The 16,014-nt window shown below is 36.5% G+C and overlaps 1 protein-coding gene across 1 annotated transcript in view; it reads right to left on the bottom strand.

Annotated features, from left to right (window-relative positions):
• Nucleotides 1-957: 957 nt before the first annotated feature.
• LOC121319050 (retinal dehydrogenase 1-like) overlaps nucleotides 958-16,014 on the bottom strand; it is a 48,745-nt gene continuing 33,688 nt past the window's right edge. The window contains exons 9-13 of the mRNA XM_041256275.1: nucleotides 13,364-13,548; nucleotides 12,530-12,694; nucleotides 10,998-11,155; nucleotides 3,544-3,618; nucleotides 958-3,212 (exon numbers count right to left, since the gene is read on the bottom strand). Of these exons, the coding sequence (XP_041112209.1) occupies nucleotides 3,140-3,212; nucleotides 3,544-3,618; nucleotides 10,998-11,155; nucleotides 12,530-12,694; nucleotides 13,364-13,548 (656 nt within the window). The 3' untranslated portion in view covers nucleotides 958-3,139. The remainder of the gene's footprint in view (nucleotides 3,213-3,543; nucleotides 3,619-10,997; nucleotides 11,156-12,529; nucleotides 12,695-13,363; nucleotides 13,549-16,014) is intronic.

The following is a 16,014-nucleotide window of genomic DNA, read 5'->3' as shown; positions in this document are numbered from 1 at the left end:
AGTTTACTTTTATTTGCATGTGTTTCTTCCACCTGTGGCCTCATCTTTTGGTATGTCACGGAACTCCTTGGTGGCTTTTAACAATCTAATTATGTCCAGTAGGTTGTACTTTATTCTCTATGTAATTCTAGTAAGAGTTTCAGGTGACATTTATCAATGTCACGAGGAACTTGAGTAAGCTAGTTGTTAATCAACTAAAATAGTAATAAGAAATCACAGTACAGTGCAACTGATAGTGTCGGTCACTAAAAATATACTGTAACCTTTATCTACTATACATGTACTTAACAATACCAGTTACATGTATAAATATTTATGTCCAACCTCTGAAGGTTAAACACTAGACTTCTATAAAATTGCTGTAGTGTTTTTTCATGGAATGCTCACGGTGGGTGAAAATCCTGGTAATTAATGGGAATAATGCAGAACAGATAAGCAAACTTTAAAACCAGGCTGGCTTTTTTATATGCCGGTATTTGTCTTAAAGAGTATGTAGCCGGGTTCCGAAAAATATAGTGTTACATTTCCCCAGGTGTTGCTGTAACTGTTTAAATAGCATACATCTAACTGTTTTCTGACAGTTTGCTACACTTTAACTTTAAAGTCTGTTTTAAAAAGTTGTAAGGATGTTAATAATGAAAAGAGAAATTACAGGTACATTATTTAAATACTTGTAGCAACTTGAGAGGCCATGTAACACTATATATTTCAGAACCCCGCTACTTACTCTTTAAGATGAGCAGACTTGGTTTTAATCTGAACACATTTAAATGTTACACTGTGTAAGTTAATTCTCAAATCATTTTAGAATTGCATTTGAGAGAATGAAGCTTACCCTTTGGTCACTACCATTTCAAGCCCACATGCCCGAACCATTTATTAAAATGAACATTACAACACTGTCTCCAGGTGTCAGAAAACATTTCTCCATCATGTATCATTGCTATCTGTTTTTCTGAATACATTACGTATGCACCAAAAACAGTTTCAAATGTGCATATTTTTATTTCAGATTAAATACTTAACACATTTATAAATCAATATTACATTCTTCAGCCAATTAAACAGTTGATTCACAGACAATTCCAATACATTTTATCTAATGCATGAAAATAACTAACAAATTAAATTAAATGATTTAAACTGCACCATTTAAATGGAATGAAACTTAAGTTTTACCCAAGATGATTATAAAGATGTGTTCATATGTAGTCTTTTTGCTCAGACTGACTTGATTATATTAAAAGTAGTTTTCTTTTTATCTTAAGTATACATTTTACGAAGGTGCACCATGTTTCTTTTTATAAGTTATATAACAATGGTGATGAAAAATGAAAAGAACATCAAGAATACAACCAATGGTTCTCTAAAGTTGAAAGTCAGTCCTGCATCATTTCACAATCATGATGTGCTATGGTGTAAATAATTGGTTGGCAGTTCATATCTAAGTTTTAAAGGCTTATACAATTGTGGATATGGCGTAACAATGCTATTTGATCTGTTTGTAATCTTTAGCATGTGTTTTAGTAAATATTTTCTCATTTCACATGAAACTGCAGAGTACTCAAAAAGGACTTTAGAAAAATGCTATATTTTAAATCAGTTGTTGAAAAGCTACTGCAATATACATAGTTGATAACATCTTTAAAAACATTGCTCAAAATGGATCACTTTGCTAAAACACACAGTAACATCTATGTGTTATAGGGTCATATTCACAAAGGATAACTCATTACGAGATACAACGTTTTTAAAGTCTTTTGATGGTTTAAGCATGTTTTGAATGGATGAAACTTGACTATCTAAGAAAAATATCAAACTATTTAAGCCATCAAAACAGACAATTAAAGCTTTCTGAATGGGGCCTATTCACATTACATGTACCAATATGTCCTCTGAAAAAACGACAGACACGTTATGATGGAAAACAAAGAGAATTCATGAAAAGTCATTACTATTTCAAAAATGATATAAAAACACCCATCAAACTGTGCTCATCGAAAAACAGCCAACAGCAAAAAAGGGTGACCTTATAAAAATAAGGAATTAAAAAGCAGTGGCACACATTAGTTGTCTTGCCACTTGCCACATGCACATTAAGTATATGCAGTCAAATCAGCAGGATTCCTTACACAGAACAAAAAACACAACCCCCGGTTTCTAATTCCGTATACTTTCAAGATAAAGTTAACAAACGATTCTTTGTTTGCTGGAATTCATCAGCCAGTACATTTATATTGTGCAGCCAAGAACCATTCCATGTGTTTCAGTATCTACACTGTCTGCAGTATGTTTAGTTCCTTTTTTTAACAGCTTGTCTTGCTGTTCTTTGTTCAATAATTGCATGTTTCTTCAAAACATACTGTACAGAAATACTTGTAGAGTAAAAAGAAATGCAAGAATATGCTGTATGTAGCAAAGAATATACTTTACCGATACGTTCTGCAAGGTTTTTGGTAGCAGTATAGTACATCATTTATTTGAAGTCCAAATTCAGTAATTAAACTAATCCTATAATCTTTGTTATTCCCTCTTAAACTGTATACATACTTTGTTACATGCAAGTGTGGATATGTGCGTGCAGTTTCTGTTAAGCCTGCTTGTGAAGGTTTGAGATACTGTCATTACAAAAGCTTTCAACACACCCAAGCAACTACCAAACAATAGCATTTAAATATCTAGTCAAAAGAAAAATTCCTTCACAAACAAAATGTATTTAGTGTGAAATTCTTCAACGTTTGTGTTATACTGTAACATTTTCTTGGGCCCTGTGCTCTAATAAATATTACAGATTGCACATTTAAGTCTCAACCAGTACTTTCAATCGTGCACCCTCTCCCCTAAATGTTTTCCCTGAAGACAACCTGCACAACTCCCTGTAACTTTTTTTTTTTTTAAATGACCATTAAATAAAAAATGCCAGTGTTTAAGACCACAAACATTACAGAAATACAACACCATCCTAAAACCCCACTGGAATTGTATTAAAGCCAAGTATTTCTGGTGTTCTATATGGGGTTTCTTCAGCAGAAGGGCCTCAAATAAAAATTCACATTTATTGTACTACTGAAATGACCAAAAAAAGCCACTGGTGTGATATATTCGCATGCTTTATTGTCTTCTTGGAAAAGTATGTAACTTAAGAATTCTTCTGAGGGATTTTGATTGTAACAGTCTTTATCTCTGTGTACTCTTGCAGGCCGTATTCACCCCTGAGGAAAAAAAGCTTCAGTAATTAATAAATATCAGCTGTCTTCTGAAATGGTGACATCATATGTCAACACAAAATATATGAACATGCTTATACAGTATTTTCAGGGCACCTGCAATTGGGCTAATTAAGAATTGTGATTGAAATAATTAAAGTAGTGGGTTTTGTTGTATTTTACCTGTCTCAGGTGGAGCAATTATAATAACCTATTCACTCACCTAAATAATGCATTGAAAATACCAGAATCTTGTAGACTTTATACAAAATCAGGATTTCAGCTTGGTGAAGTAAAAAATAAATAAAAAAGCTAGTATACTAATTAGGTTACTCACATTTCCCTTCCATTCCCAGACATTTTAAACCCTCCAAAAGGACACTGGGAACTCATGGCATTGTAGCAGTTAACCCTATGGACAGAAAAAAAAAAAGTTTATTTACTGTTACAAAAAAAGCATTGGTATTAAAAGGTCAAATCAAGGTATGTCTACTCATTGTAGCTGGTTAATATATTATAGTAAGCCATATAATACATAATAACAAGATGCTCTGTAAAACACACTAACCCTTTGCAGTCCTATGTTATGCTTTTCTCTTTCCGGTCCGATGTCGGACCCTGTCCGACATCATCAAAAAGACATAAAGCACAGTTCTCTAGTTTTTTTTTTTTCTTTAGAAAAAGCTGAGAACCTTTCAATGGCCGAGTGAGACCAATAGGAGCCAGAAAAAAAAGGGGTGGATCTGAGCAATACACATAGCCCCTGCACCACAGAGATAACATGGCCATAAACAAAGAAGATAGATGCTTCCACATCCAGCACTCAAATAATATCACGGACATTTGCAGAGCTTTATGAGATGTTCTAGTAATAAAATAATGAATTAGATCGCATTATTGAGGAGTTTGGTAATAAAATGAGTGATCAGGAGATGATTTATCAGTATGCACAACTATGAAGAGGTATGTGATAAATACAACGAACAAGGGGTGGGGCTTGGCTGGAGATGCAGTACTGAGTGCCCTGTTGAAATGCAGTGCCTTTTAAACCAGTTTGACTGGTAAAATAAATACTTTTAAACTGGACCTGACGCGCTTGACAGGCGCTGAATAAATGGACCACTATGGGTTAAAGAGTAACTTAGTATTGATGTGAAATAACTAATGATGAAATTATTGTTGTTTAGATTAACTTTTTATCATTTTCTATTTCAGTCGTCATATTTTTTGGTTCGCAGCGTCACATCAGAATCATGCTCTCATAGCTCTCAGCATCGTCTTACCCCCAAGTACACATGGTACCCATAGTGTAATCATTAACCTAATTGATCTAAGAAAAGCATTAGTAAGAAAGCCACATACTGTAGAACAAATGTACACTTAACAAAAATATAAACACAACATGTAAAGTGTTGGTCCCATGTTTCATGAGCTGAAACAAAAGATCCCAGAAATTTTCCATACGCACAAAAAGCTTATTTCTCTCAAATTTTGTGCACAAATTTGTTTACATCCCTGTTAGTGAGCATTTCTCCTTTGCCAAGATAATCCATCCACCAGGTGTGGCATATCAAGAAGCTGATTAAACAGCATGATCATTACACAGGTGCACCTTGTGCTGGGGACAATAAAAGGCCACTCTAAAATGTGCAGTTTTGTCACACAACACAATGCCACAGATGTCTTAAGTTTTGAGGGAGCATGCAATTGGCATGCTGACTGCAGGAATGTCCACCAGAGCTGTTGCCAGAGAATTGAATGTTCATTTTCTCTACCATAAGCTGCCTCCAACATCGTTTTAGAGAATTTGGCAGTATGTCCAACCAGCCTCACAACCGCAGACCACGTGTAACCACGCCAGTCCAGGACCTTCACATCCGGCTTCTTCACCTGCAGGATTGCCTGAGACCAGCCACTCGGACAGCTGATGAAACTCTGGGTTTGGAAGAATTTCTGCACAAACTGTCAGAAACCGTCTCAGGGAAGCTCATCCGCATGCTCGTCGTCCTCACCCACGTCTTGACCTGACTGCAGTTCGGCGTCGTAACTGACTTCAGTGGGAAAATACCTCACCTTCGATGGCCACTGGCACGCTGGAGAAGTGTGTTCTTCACGGATGAATAGTATATATTCTTTTTCATACCCCTGTCTCACTGGGGTATAAAAATGAGGTAACAAGCATGTAAAATCTGTCATCCATCACCATGGGGAAAGGCAAAGAACTCACAAATGAGAAGAGACAAATGGTTGTTGACCTTCACAAATCAGGCAATGGCTACAAAAAAATAGCTAAACTAAATATACCAATTACCACTATTAGGGCAATAATTAAGAAGTTCAAAACCAGTGGAACAGTGGTAAATCTGCCTGGCAGATGATGCAAGTGCATCTTGCCCCAGGCACAGCAAGGAAGATGGTTTTGGAGGCAAAGAAGAATCCAAGGGCCACAGTTGAAGAATTACAGAACCTGGTTGCATCTTGGGGTCACCAAGTTTCCAAATCTACAATTAGACGCCACCTCCATGCCAATAGCCTATTTGGAAGGGTTGCCAGAAAAAAAAGCCTTTATTGAGAGCAACCAACAAATGTAAGTGCCTGGAGTTTGCTAAATGGCATTGGCACTTGGATTGGAACCAGGTGTTATGCTCAGATGAGATGAAAATAGAGCTCTTTGGCCATGCACACTAGTGGTGGGTTTGGCGTCGAAAGAAGGATGCATATGCACAAAAGAACCTCATACCTACTGTAAAATATTGTGGTGGATCTTTGATGTTCTGGGGCTGTTTTGCTTCCACTGGTCCTTGTTAAGGTCAACGGCATCATGAACTCTACCAAGTCCCAGGACATTTTAGCCATAAACCTGGTTGCCTCTGCCAGGAGGCTGAAACTGTGGATCTTCCAGCAAGACAATGACCCCAAGCACACATCAAAATCCACAACGAAATGGTTATTTGACCACAAAATCAACATTTTGTATTGGCCATCGCAGTCTCTGAAGTTGAATCCAATTGAAAACCTGTGGTTTGAATTGAAGAGGGCAGTCCATAAGTGCAGACCGAAGGATATCAAGGATCTGGAAAGATTCTGTATGGGGGAATGGTCCCTTCCAATGTGTTCTTCAATCTCATGAAAAATTTTAGAAAAAGGCTTAGTGCCATTATCCTTGCAAGGGGAGGGTGCACAAAGTACTGAAAACAAGGGTGCCAATAATTGTGACACTTAATTTTTTTGAAAATAAATTTATAATTTGAGAAATATGTACTCTTGGTTGATTCCCTTGAATCATTAATAAAGTACAACATATTCCACATTTTGGAAAATTACAATATAGCTCATTACCTGTGTTGTTTATTTTATACAGCCTTTTCTGCTCATCTTTATCAAGGGTGCCAATAATTTTGGAGGTACTTACTACGTAATATATATATACAAAAGCAGGGTCATCCAACTGGCAGGGTAGTCAAAACGGTCCTAAGTCATACACAAAGCACCTTTTCTCTTTCAATTTCCCACAACACAACTCCACAATACCAACCTTTTTTTCCTCCTGTGTCACCATTTTGTTGTGAACCAGCCCCTTTTATCTGGGCCAGCCACCCCCTGTGCAGGTGTGTTGACCACAACCTGTGTGCTTATCTTGGGTTCTGGTAATTGTAGTCTTTTTGGGCAGACATTTCAAGAGAGGACACAACCCTGTTAAAACCTCTGCCCTTACGTACATCCCATTGATCACCCTTCTCTTTGGTGACATGGAAAATACAAATCCTCACAAGGCGACAATTAAGATATGTATACACAAACACAATTTTGCAAAAACAGGTATAATTTTTTACTATTTTTTTCAACTTACATTATCTTCTTTTTCAGATGTTGTTTAACAGAAACTATTTCTTTGATGGTCTCATAGAACTTTCTGATTGCACAGTTCGTAGTGTCAAACTCTGTGTATCTAATGCACATTGATAAATATTAGGCACACATAAAAAAAATAAAAAAAAAACCTCCAAAAACTAGATACTCTTGTAACAAAAAGGTAACTATTACAAACTGAGTTTGTAATTTTTAAGTCTTTCAAGACTGTACATAAATAGAAGCTTGTCGATACTGACTAGATATGGGACGAGAAACTAAAAAAGAAACCGCTACATTTTGACTTTTGGTTTTATACAATATGTTTTGGTTATTAAGCCCTTCTAGTTATAACTGTCGTGGAAACCATGAGTATTCAAAACTGATCTAAGTGCACGCTGTTGAACGCACTTACCAATAAAAGCAGTGTTATGTGGGATTTGTAGTTTTTAGAGCCTTGCTAGCAATAGAAATAATGATACAATCCCAGGTACACCATCTTAAAAACACAAGTGTGAGTTCGAACCTATCCAGAAAAATGTTAATTTCTAATCAGCTTTTAAGGTTGTGAACGCATTGGACATTACAAACCTTAATGTCTGATACTCAATAAGGCTGCCTGTGGTGTGCAACTAGAACTGAGGGATTAGCATCAATGTGTATGATGATGTGAAGATGACATTCTAGTTCACCCCACAGTTCACATTCAGATTTGGGGAATGTGTTGGCCAATGAAGGTATAAGAAGACTGCACCATGCACCACAAACCATTTATGCACAATTCTGGCTCAATGTTCATCTAGGGGAATGAATATAGCATTATTGTGTAAGCTTGATCTGACACATATGCACAGACATCAACACAACCATCCACATGAATTGTCAAAACCCATGCCTCAGCCCTAACTCTGCCAGTGTACTATATAGAATCTAAATGCAGTGCATGTTGACCGATCAGTAGTTATCTTTTCGCTGTTCTTAATTTCTAGGTAGCAGTTGGCTGTAAGGTAGCTGTACAGAAATGTAACTTTGCTTCTTAAGAACATAAGAAAGTTTACAAATGAGAGGAGGCCATTCAGCCCATCTTGCTTGTTTGGTTATTAGCAACTTATTGATCCCAGAATCTTATCAAGCAGCTTCTTGAAGGATCCCAGGGTGCCAGCTTCAACAACATTACTGGGGAGTTGGTTCCAGACTCCCACAATTCTCTGTGTATAAAAGTGCCTCCTATTTTCTGTTCTGAATGCCCCTTTATCTAATCTCCATTTGTGACCCCTGGTCCTTGTTTCTTTTTTCAGGTCGAAAAAGTCCCTTGAGTCGACATTGTCAATACCTTTTAGAATTTGGAATGATTGAATCAGATCACTGTGTCATCTTCTTTGTTCATGACTGAATAGATTCAATTATTTTAGCCTGTCTGCATATGACATGCCTTTTAAAACCAGAATAATTTTGGTTGCTTTTTGCACTCTTTCTTGAGCGGCAATATCCTTTTTGTAGCGAGGTGACCAGAACTGAACACAATATTCTATATAGGGTCTTACTAATGCATTGTAAAGTTTTAACATTACTTCCCTTGATTTAAATTCAGCGCTCTTCACTATATATCCAAGCATTTTGTTGGGCTTTTTTATAGCTTCCCCACATTGTCTAGATGAAGACATTTCTGAACCAACATAAACTCCTAAATCTTTTTCATAGATTCCTTCTATAATTTCAGTATCTCCCATATGGTATTTATAATGCACATTTGTATTGCCTGCGTGCAGTACCTTATACTTTTCTATATTAAATGTCATTTGCTTTGTATCTGCGCAATTCTGAATGCTGTCTAGATCATTTTAATGGCCTTTGCGCTGCAATGGTGTTTGGCACACCTCCTACTTTTGTGTCGTCTACAAATGTAACAAGTTTGTGACTTATGGTCTGTAGTTACCTGGTTCGGTTTTGTCTCCCTTTTTGTGGAACGGTATTATGTTTGCAATTCTCCAGTCTATCAGTACAACCCCTGTCTCATAAGACTGTTGCATGATCTTGGTTAGCGGTTTGTAAATAACTTCTTTCAATTCTTTGAGTACTGTTGGGAGGATCTCATGTGGCAGGGGGTTTGTTAATTTTAACCCTTTGCGGTCCTGTCAGACCAGGTCTGACATTACAATTTTCTGTTTCCAGTCCGATGTCGGACCCTGTCCGACATCATCAAAAAGACATAAAGCAAAAGTCTCTAGTTGTTGTATCTGATAGCCCCATGCATCAGAGAGATAAAATGGACACAAACAAAGGAGATAGCTGCTTCCGCATCCAGCACTCAAAGAATATCACAGACATTTGCAGAGCTTTTTGAGATGTTATAGTAATAAAATAATGACTTGGATTGCATTATTGAGGAGTTTGGTGATAAAAATATTTATTAGGAGGATTTATCAGTATGCACGTCTATAAAGAGGTATGTGAAAAATACAGCGAACAAGGGGTGGGGCTAGTCTGGAGATGCAGTACTGATGTCCTTTTGCCATACACTGCCTTTTAAACCTGTTTTACTCTGAAAATAAATTGGACCTGACATGCCTGACAAGTGCTAAATAAATGGGCCGCTAAGAGTTAAGACCTCCTAGTCTCTTTAACACTTCTGCCTCAGTTATGCTAAAGTTATTTAAAACTGTATAGGAACAAGTTGATATGTGGGGCATGTTGTCCGTATCCTCCTTTGTAAAAAAACTTGTGAAAAGTAATCATTTAATATATTAGATTTTTTTTTTTCTTCACCTATCATTTTTCCATTTGTATCTCTTAGATATTTTACTTCTTCCTTGAATGTTCTTTTGCTGTTATAATATTAGAAAACTTTGTTCTCAAAGAACATAATTAATTGGAAAAGCCACATATCTGTGGAACAAAATATTATTAGTTTAATGTATTTGGGGTGGTGTTAAGTTTTCCAGATATGAATGAAACAGATAATCATGGTACCAGTAATAAGAAAGCTATACTTCAAAGAAGGTAACTGAAGCTGGGGATCAACAGTGTCAAATGCTCTGGATGACTCATGCTGCAGTCTAATATTACAGCACGCCTGTATTCAATTGCATGTAAAATATAATTATGAAGTGTCAGTAGGGCAGTCTCAGTGCAGTGGTGCGTATTACATTGGTAGCAAGAAGTAATGTCTTTAGGATCCCTGAGGGATGAACCGAGCTATGAGACAAGTGTTTCCTTCCAGCACTGCTAACACGTTACAAATCAATTATCCATGGTGGTTAGCTGAGGATGTTTTTAACAGCATAACAGTGGTTGATCAGATCCCCCCACTAACACTCTGTTGCTTTCATTTTAATATCTACTATGTTTCTATTAGAGGTACATATAAAAACTGTAAAATAAGGAATTGTATTACAAATAAAAGTCAGCTTTGTTCTATGTAGCCATTTTCTTTTTCAGACAAGTTTCAACTAATCAATAATAAGGTGCTTACAGTTAACTCACATTTATTATTTCTTGATTGGTTCACAAAATAAATTGCAGCTGATCAGAAGTAGTAACCACATTATTGCATTAGGTCCTTTAATTCATTACAGGTTAGGTTTTGACTGATTTTAAAGTTCTGTTTCTTGCTTAATTTGAGTAAATTTACTCCTCATGTCCCTGGTCGCAGCAAAAGCTAATCTTTGGTTATTCCCCAGTTGTGGTTCCAACGTTTTTAGCTGCTATGCTCCACAGATTTGGAGTTTTCGTCCCAGCATAATTAAGAGAACAGTCAGTTGATACTGAAGGCGGAAGAGTTATCTTTTTGATAAGGCTTTTGTTTAAATGTAGTTCTGTAAAAGATACCTGGATTTGTAAAGCATGAGGACTCTATAAAGAAGTTGTAATGTTAGAAGGTATTGTTTACCCTTTCTTCAATTTCCTTTTAGTAGTTATTTTACTGTGAAGAAGTTCACTTACCACACAGTACCGGCTTGGAGGGATGATGCAATGGTGAGTGCTTTATTGATGTCCTGAGTGAAAACTCCTGCAACCAAACCATAGTGTGTGCTGTTTGCTCTCTTAATGACTTCATCAATAGTTTTAAACTTCATAATCTGTTGGACTGGTCCAAATATCTAAAAAAAAGAAAAAAGATAAAGATGGCATAACACAAATAACCGCACCAAAACTTGGACAGCTTTGCACAATCTTTTTTTTCATTTAAGTGAATTTATATTAAATAACTTCAAGGAAGACCCAATCTTCTTGTTCATTTGATGCACCCTCTAGTTATCAGAAAGCTCTAGTTAGGCTTCCAGGCCTATGCCTATTGTTATTGCTGGAATAATAATTCTTCTTCTTCTTCTTCTTCTTCTTCTTCTTCTTCTTCTTCTTCTTCTTCTTCTTCTTCTTCTTCTTCTTCTTCGCGCCAAAAGTTGCTCGAAAACTGACGGAATTTGGTAGGATGGTAGATGCTTATGGGAAGTTGGTAAATGTTAATTGAACATATGTTGTAGGTCACATGGTTTGGCTGCCATATTGGATTGAAAAACATTTTTTTGCCTAAATGTAAAAATTTGTCTTTCGAAAACCACTTATTGCAGAGTTCTGAAAGTTGGTATACTTGTTGAGGGATAGTCCAAGATTAACTGGTGTTCGTAAGAAGCTGATAGGTTGTGTGGTATGGCAGCCATGCTGCATGTCGTCATGCAGTACAGATGTCATAATCACAAACTATAAACCGCTAGTCCGATTAAACCAAAAAGTAGCACCCATGATCCTAGTATAGTTGTCTTTAAGATTTGGTCAAGGGAAGTTCCTACAATAAAAAACATGTCGACCACGTTGGATGACATCATCAACATACAAAACTGCCTTATAACTCCTTCTAGTGGGTCATGGTTACTAAAGAACACATATCGCAACCCATGTATGCGCTATAAAAAAATATATTACTGCCTGTGACTTCTGACCTTTCCTAAAGATCAAATGTAAAACTGGATTATAACTCCTTGTAGAGTGCATATAGGGTCATGGTTGCTATGTAATAATGGCATTCTGCACTATTCGCTAAAGTGTTAGGTACTGGTATTGGAAGCCGTAAAGTTGCTGGCAACTCTAGTTATTATTCTTCTTCTTTCTGCCACAAGTTGCTCGAAAACTGATGAAATTCGGTAGGATGGTAGATGCTTATGGAAACACACATAGTAACCCATGTGTGCATTCTGCACTACTGGCTAAAGTGTTTGGTACTGGTACCGGTACTGTTACTGGAAGCCATAAAGTTGTCGGCAACACTAGTCATTTTTATTATTTGAACAAAGTGAAGACTCTGAAAGCCAGAAAATCTTTATGAAACATTCACAGATTTAATTAGAAAAAAAAAAAAAAAAAACACTGAGGAATCTCAAACAACTCATTAGAATGCATACATTTTTTGTGAATTGACATTTTTTAATGCTCCATTTATTTGCTTTATAAACTTGCGTCATAAATTTGGCACATCTTACCTCTTCTTTGGCAATACGCATTTCATCTGTAACATCTGAGAATACTGTAGGTTGAACGAAGAGGCCTTTGTCTCCCCACTGTGATCCTCCACATTCCAACTTGGCTCCCTCCTTCCTCCCACTCTCAATCAATTCCAGGATTTTATCAAACTGCTTTTTGTCAATCTGTTAGCACAACAGTGAGATGATTGCAATGTTATACTAAAATGTAGCATGTTAACCCTTCCTACACTGACCACAAATGTATGTTTTCATTATACTTTTAACAGTCTTTGCAGCCCATGGCTTTGTTAAAATAACTACAGAACATTTCCATGTGTACAACAGCACAAGAAAATGTTCTTATTATAAACTACCACTGTGCAAGGGCTACGGATAAAGTTACCTCTAAAAGAACAAAGGCAGAATTGTTTATAGTGTGCTGCAGGGCACATACTGTTTTAATACATTTTCTTCTAGTTATTTTCCATTATTAAATAGTTCAATTAAAAAAAAAAAAAAACCTGCCCCCTTCTCATACAGTACTACAATATTACAAATAAACATCACAGTAATATGGCAATAATTCAGCACGATTGGGATGTATTTCAAAATGTGTTCAGGTCAAATGTGTTCAAATTCAAATGTGTTCAGGTCACTGGTAACAGTAGTTTTTAGTGGTAATGTTCTGAAAATATGCAGATTATTTTTTAGAGTACTAGGATGGAGACTTTTAAAAGTAGACTGGACTGATAAGATTTTATGGGACACTTCTAGATACATAATATGATTTTGTTTTTTAGCAGCCCCTTTAGAGAAGGCATATAAAACTAAAGCAATCCAGCAATACAGTACCTGTGGACCCTGATCCACTCCAGGGATGAAAGGGTTTCCTAAAACACGCTGCTTGGCTCGCTCCACACTCCTGCGTACAAATTCTTCATAAATGGTCTCCTCCACAAATATCCTGGATCCTGCCAGGCAGCACTGGCCTTGATTGAAAAACAGTCCGTGGTGTGCCTGTTCCACTGCATGGTCCACTGCATCAATGGAAAATAAAAATAAAATTAAAAAATTAACACTAACTCAATTTGTAAAAACCCTACCCTTTAATTGAAATTTGATTTAGGAATTCTAACCTGGGAAATATTGTGTTACTGTATATGAAATACCACTTATATTAGTTGATTTGCTTTATTATGTATTTCTTTTCTAGAAAAACAACAGGATAGTAACATTTATATTTAGATTTTCATTCTTTCAAGATATAATATGGTGGAGAATAGCACACATTGCCTTTATTTATGTTGTTGAGAACAGGATTTTAGACCTAAGGATCTTGAAAACAGGCTGGGTTTGTACTGTACCTTTTACATTTTGTTCTTTGCACTGAAATAGATACATGACATTTAATTAAAGCAGTAGTTTTCCTTTATTAAAGGCTAATATTAAAACACATTTTTGAGAAGGAACATGGTATTCCAAAAAATCTCATTTGCTTTTGTGCTGGCCTCTGGCTACAGCTCTGCAACGTGTTAGCTGTCTAATAATAACAAGCAACAATTATACAAAACAAACAAACACTCACAATACATATATTCACAATACAGGTCCTTCTAGGTTCTTTTGCCAATAACCAAAACCAATATACTGTCACTCATGACCCCTTGGTAAACGATTGCAGCCGCTCCTCCAATCTGCGGCTACCACATCATTTCCCTTCCGGGTCGATGAGTTAGTGTACCGAAGCTCCGCCCATTTTATAAGTGACCGACTTCCTTTTAACCTTCGGAACGAAGTGTCCGGCCAAGTAGTCCTGGGTACTCTGTTCCCATTACTTAGCACCCTCACAGGTCAGGGGGGGGGGGTTACCACCAAGAATCATTGTCTTTCTGTCACAGGCCTATATCAGCTCTTTCACTTATGGGTTTTAAGAGACCAGTGCCCTTCAACAACTTAACATAAACACTATTGTATTGTACTGGTAAAATATTCTTTACCTATTACTGATAGTTTAAACAGTAGGCTACAAATAATTTTTTTAACAGTTGGACTATGAAAATATAATGGCTAAATTCCAATTAAGGCACTTACATTCTGGTCTACTTAAATTTCCTCCTGTAAGTCAAATGGCTAAGCAATTCCTCACTTCTCCCACTTTAACTGCTGTGTCAGTGTACTGGCAAAGTAAATAGCTACGGTGTGTAAAGAGCTTTGGTATCCTATGGGATGAAAGGTGCCGTATAAATCCAAGGTATTATCTTTAATTTAAATAAAGAGCTTTTTAAAACTAGTGGTACGGTAATTTAGGGAGTTAAAAGTGTTTGAAGACCTTGGGTCAATCACCCTCAAAAGGGTGAGAAAGAGCAGTCTGTTTGGTATGGTAAAGGGGTTCTAAACCACCCAGGGTCTTGCAATGTGGTATGCTGGCAGCATGAGCAGCTCCCTAATTGCTCCTGGAGTTTCAGAACCCTTCATTTGTGTGAAAAAATGGACATTCCCTTACTTATCAGTGCCCACTTTGGGATGCTGGTAGAGGGCACGTTCTTATCTCAAACTCAGCTGTGGGTAAACACAAAATGCAAGTCAGGTTGTTTATAATTGGGCTTGCTACTCTCTACCTGCCTTTAAAGCTGTAATTAACATTGTTAAACCAACTCAATTTCTTATTACATCACGCATATCTGACAATGATGAAACGAGCTGAAACATGTTTCTTGCTATACATTCCTTGAACAAATCTGACTGCTTTACACCAGTGTTTCTCAATATTTTTTTACTAATTATTGCCGATTAACAATGCAGTTTAATTAACATCAATTATTAATTACATTTAATTCCACTAGTTCTGAGAATTAGAGAAACAATTCATTAAAAAAAAAAAAAATTAAACCCCAGTCACTGGTATAATCAACATGTAATACATACATAAAATGTTTACTATTATGGAATATTGCCGACATATCATCTTTGCTTGCACCATGGTGTGGAGAGGATGTCCTAACAAAGGTAACAAGAAATTCTCCTGTCAGGACACCGCACTCTGATTATTGTTAATAATCCTCTCCCTACATTGAAACCCTGACCTTAAGGTCAGTATCCTATACTGCAGTCATTACAAATCTAAAGTAGTTCATGTTTAGCAATGAGGAAGCGTTTTTGTTACTTAAAAAAAAAAAAAAAATGACCAGAGGTGCTGACCTCCTCTGTTGTCCTGACAGGAACATTTCCCTGTACCTTTGTTTGCAAGCACTGCTGTGGAATGCAATACAGATGAAAACCGGTTCCTTTGAAATCGGGTACCCGGTTTTTGCTTTGGAACTGACAAACCAGATACAAATATCAGGAATCTGGTTGCAGTGAGTACTATTATGTTTTTAGTAAAAATGATTATTAAAACATTAATTTATATCAAAAATACATTTGATAACTATAATTGACATGTTCACACTTAGAAAAAAAGGTCTGCAAAATATTCATGACAGCAATAATGGGGGTTTTAAAGG

Source organism: Polyodon spathula, chromosome 1 (assembly GCF_017654505.1).
Source record: "Polyodon spathula isolate WHYD16114869_AA chromosome 1, ASM1765450v1, whole genome shotgun sequence".
In the NCBI taxonomy this organism is placed as follows: Eukaryota; Metazoa; Chordata; class Actinopteri; order Acipenseriformes; family Polyodontidae; genus Polyodon; species Polyodon spathula.
Note: the sequence above shows the minus strand (reverse complement) of the source record. Positions and strands in the feature narration are given on the sequence as shown.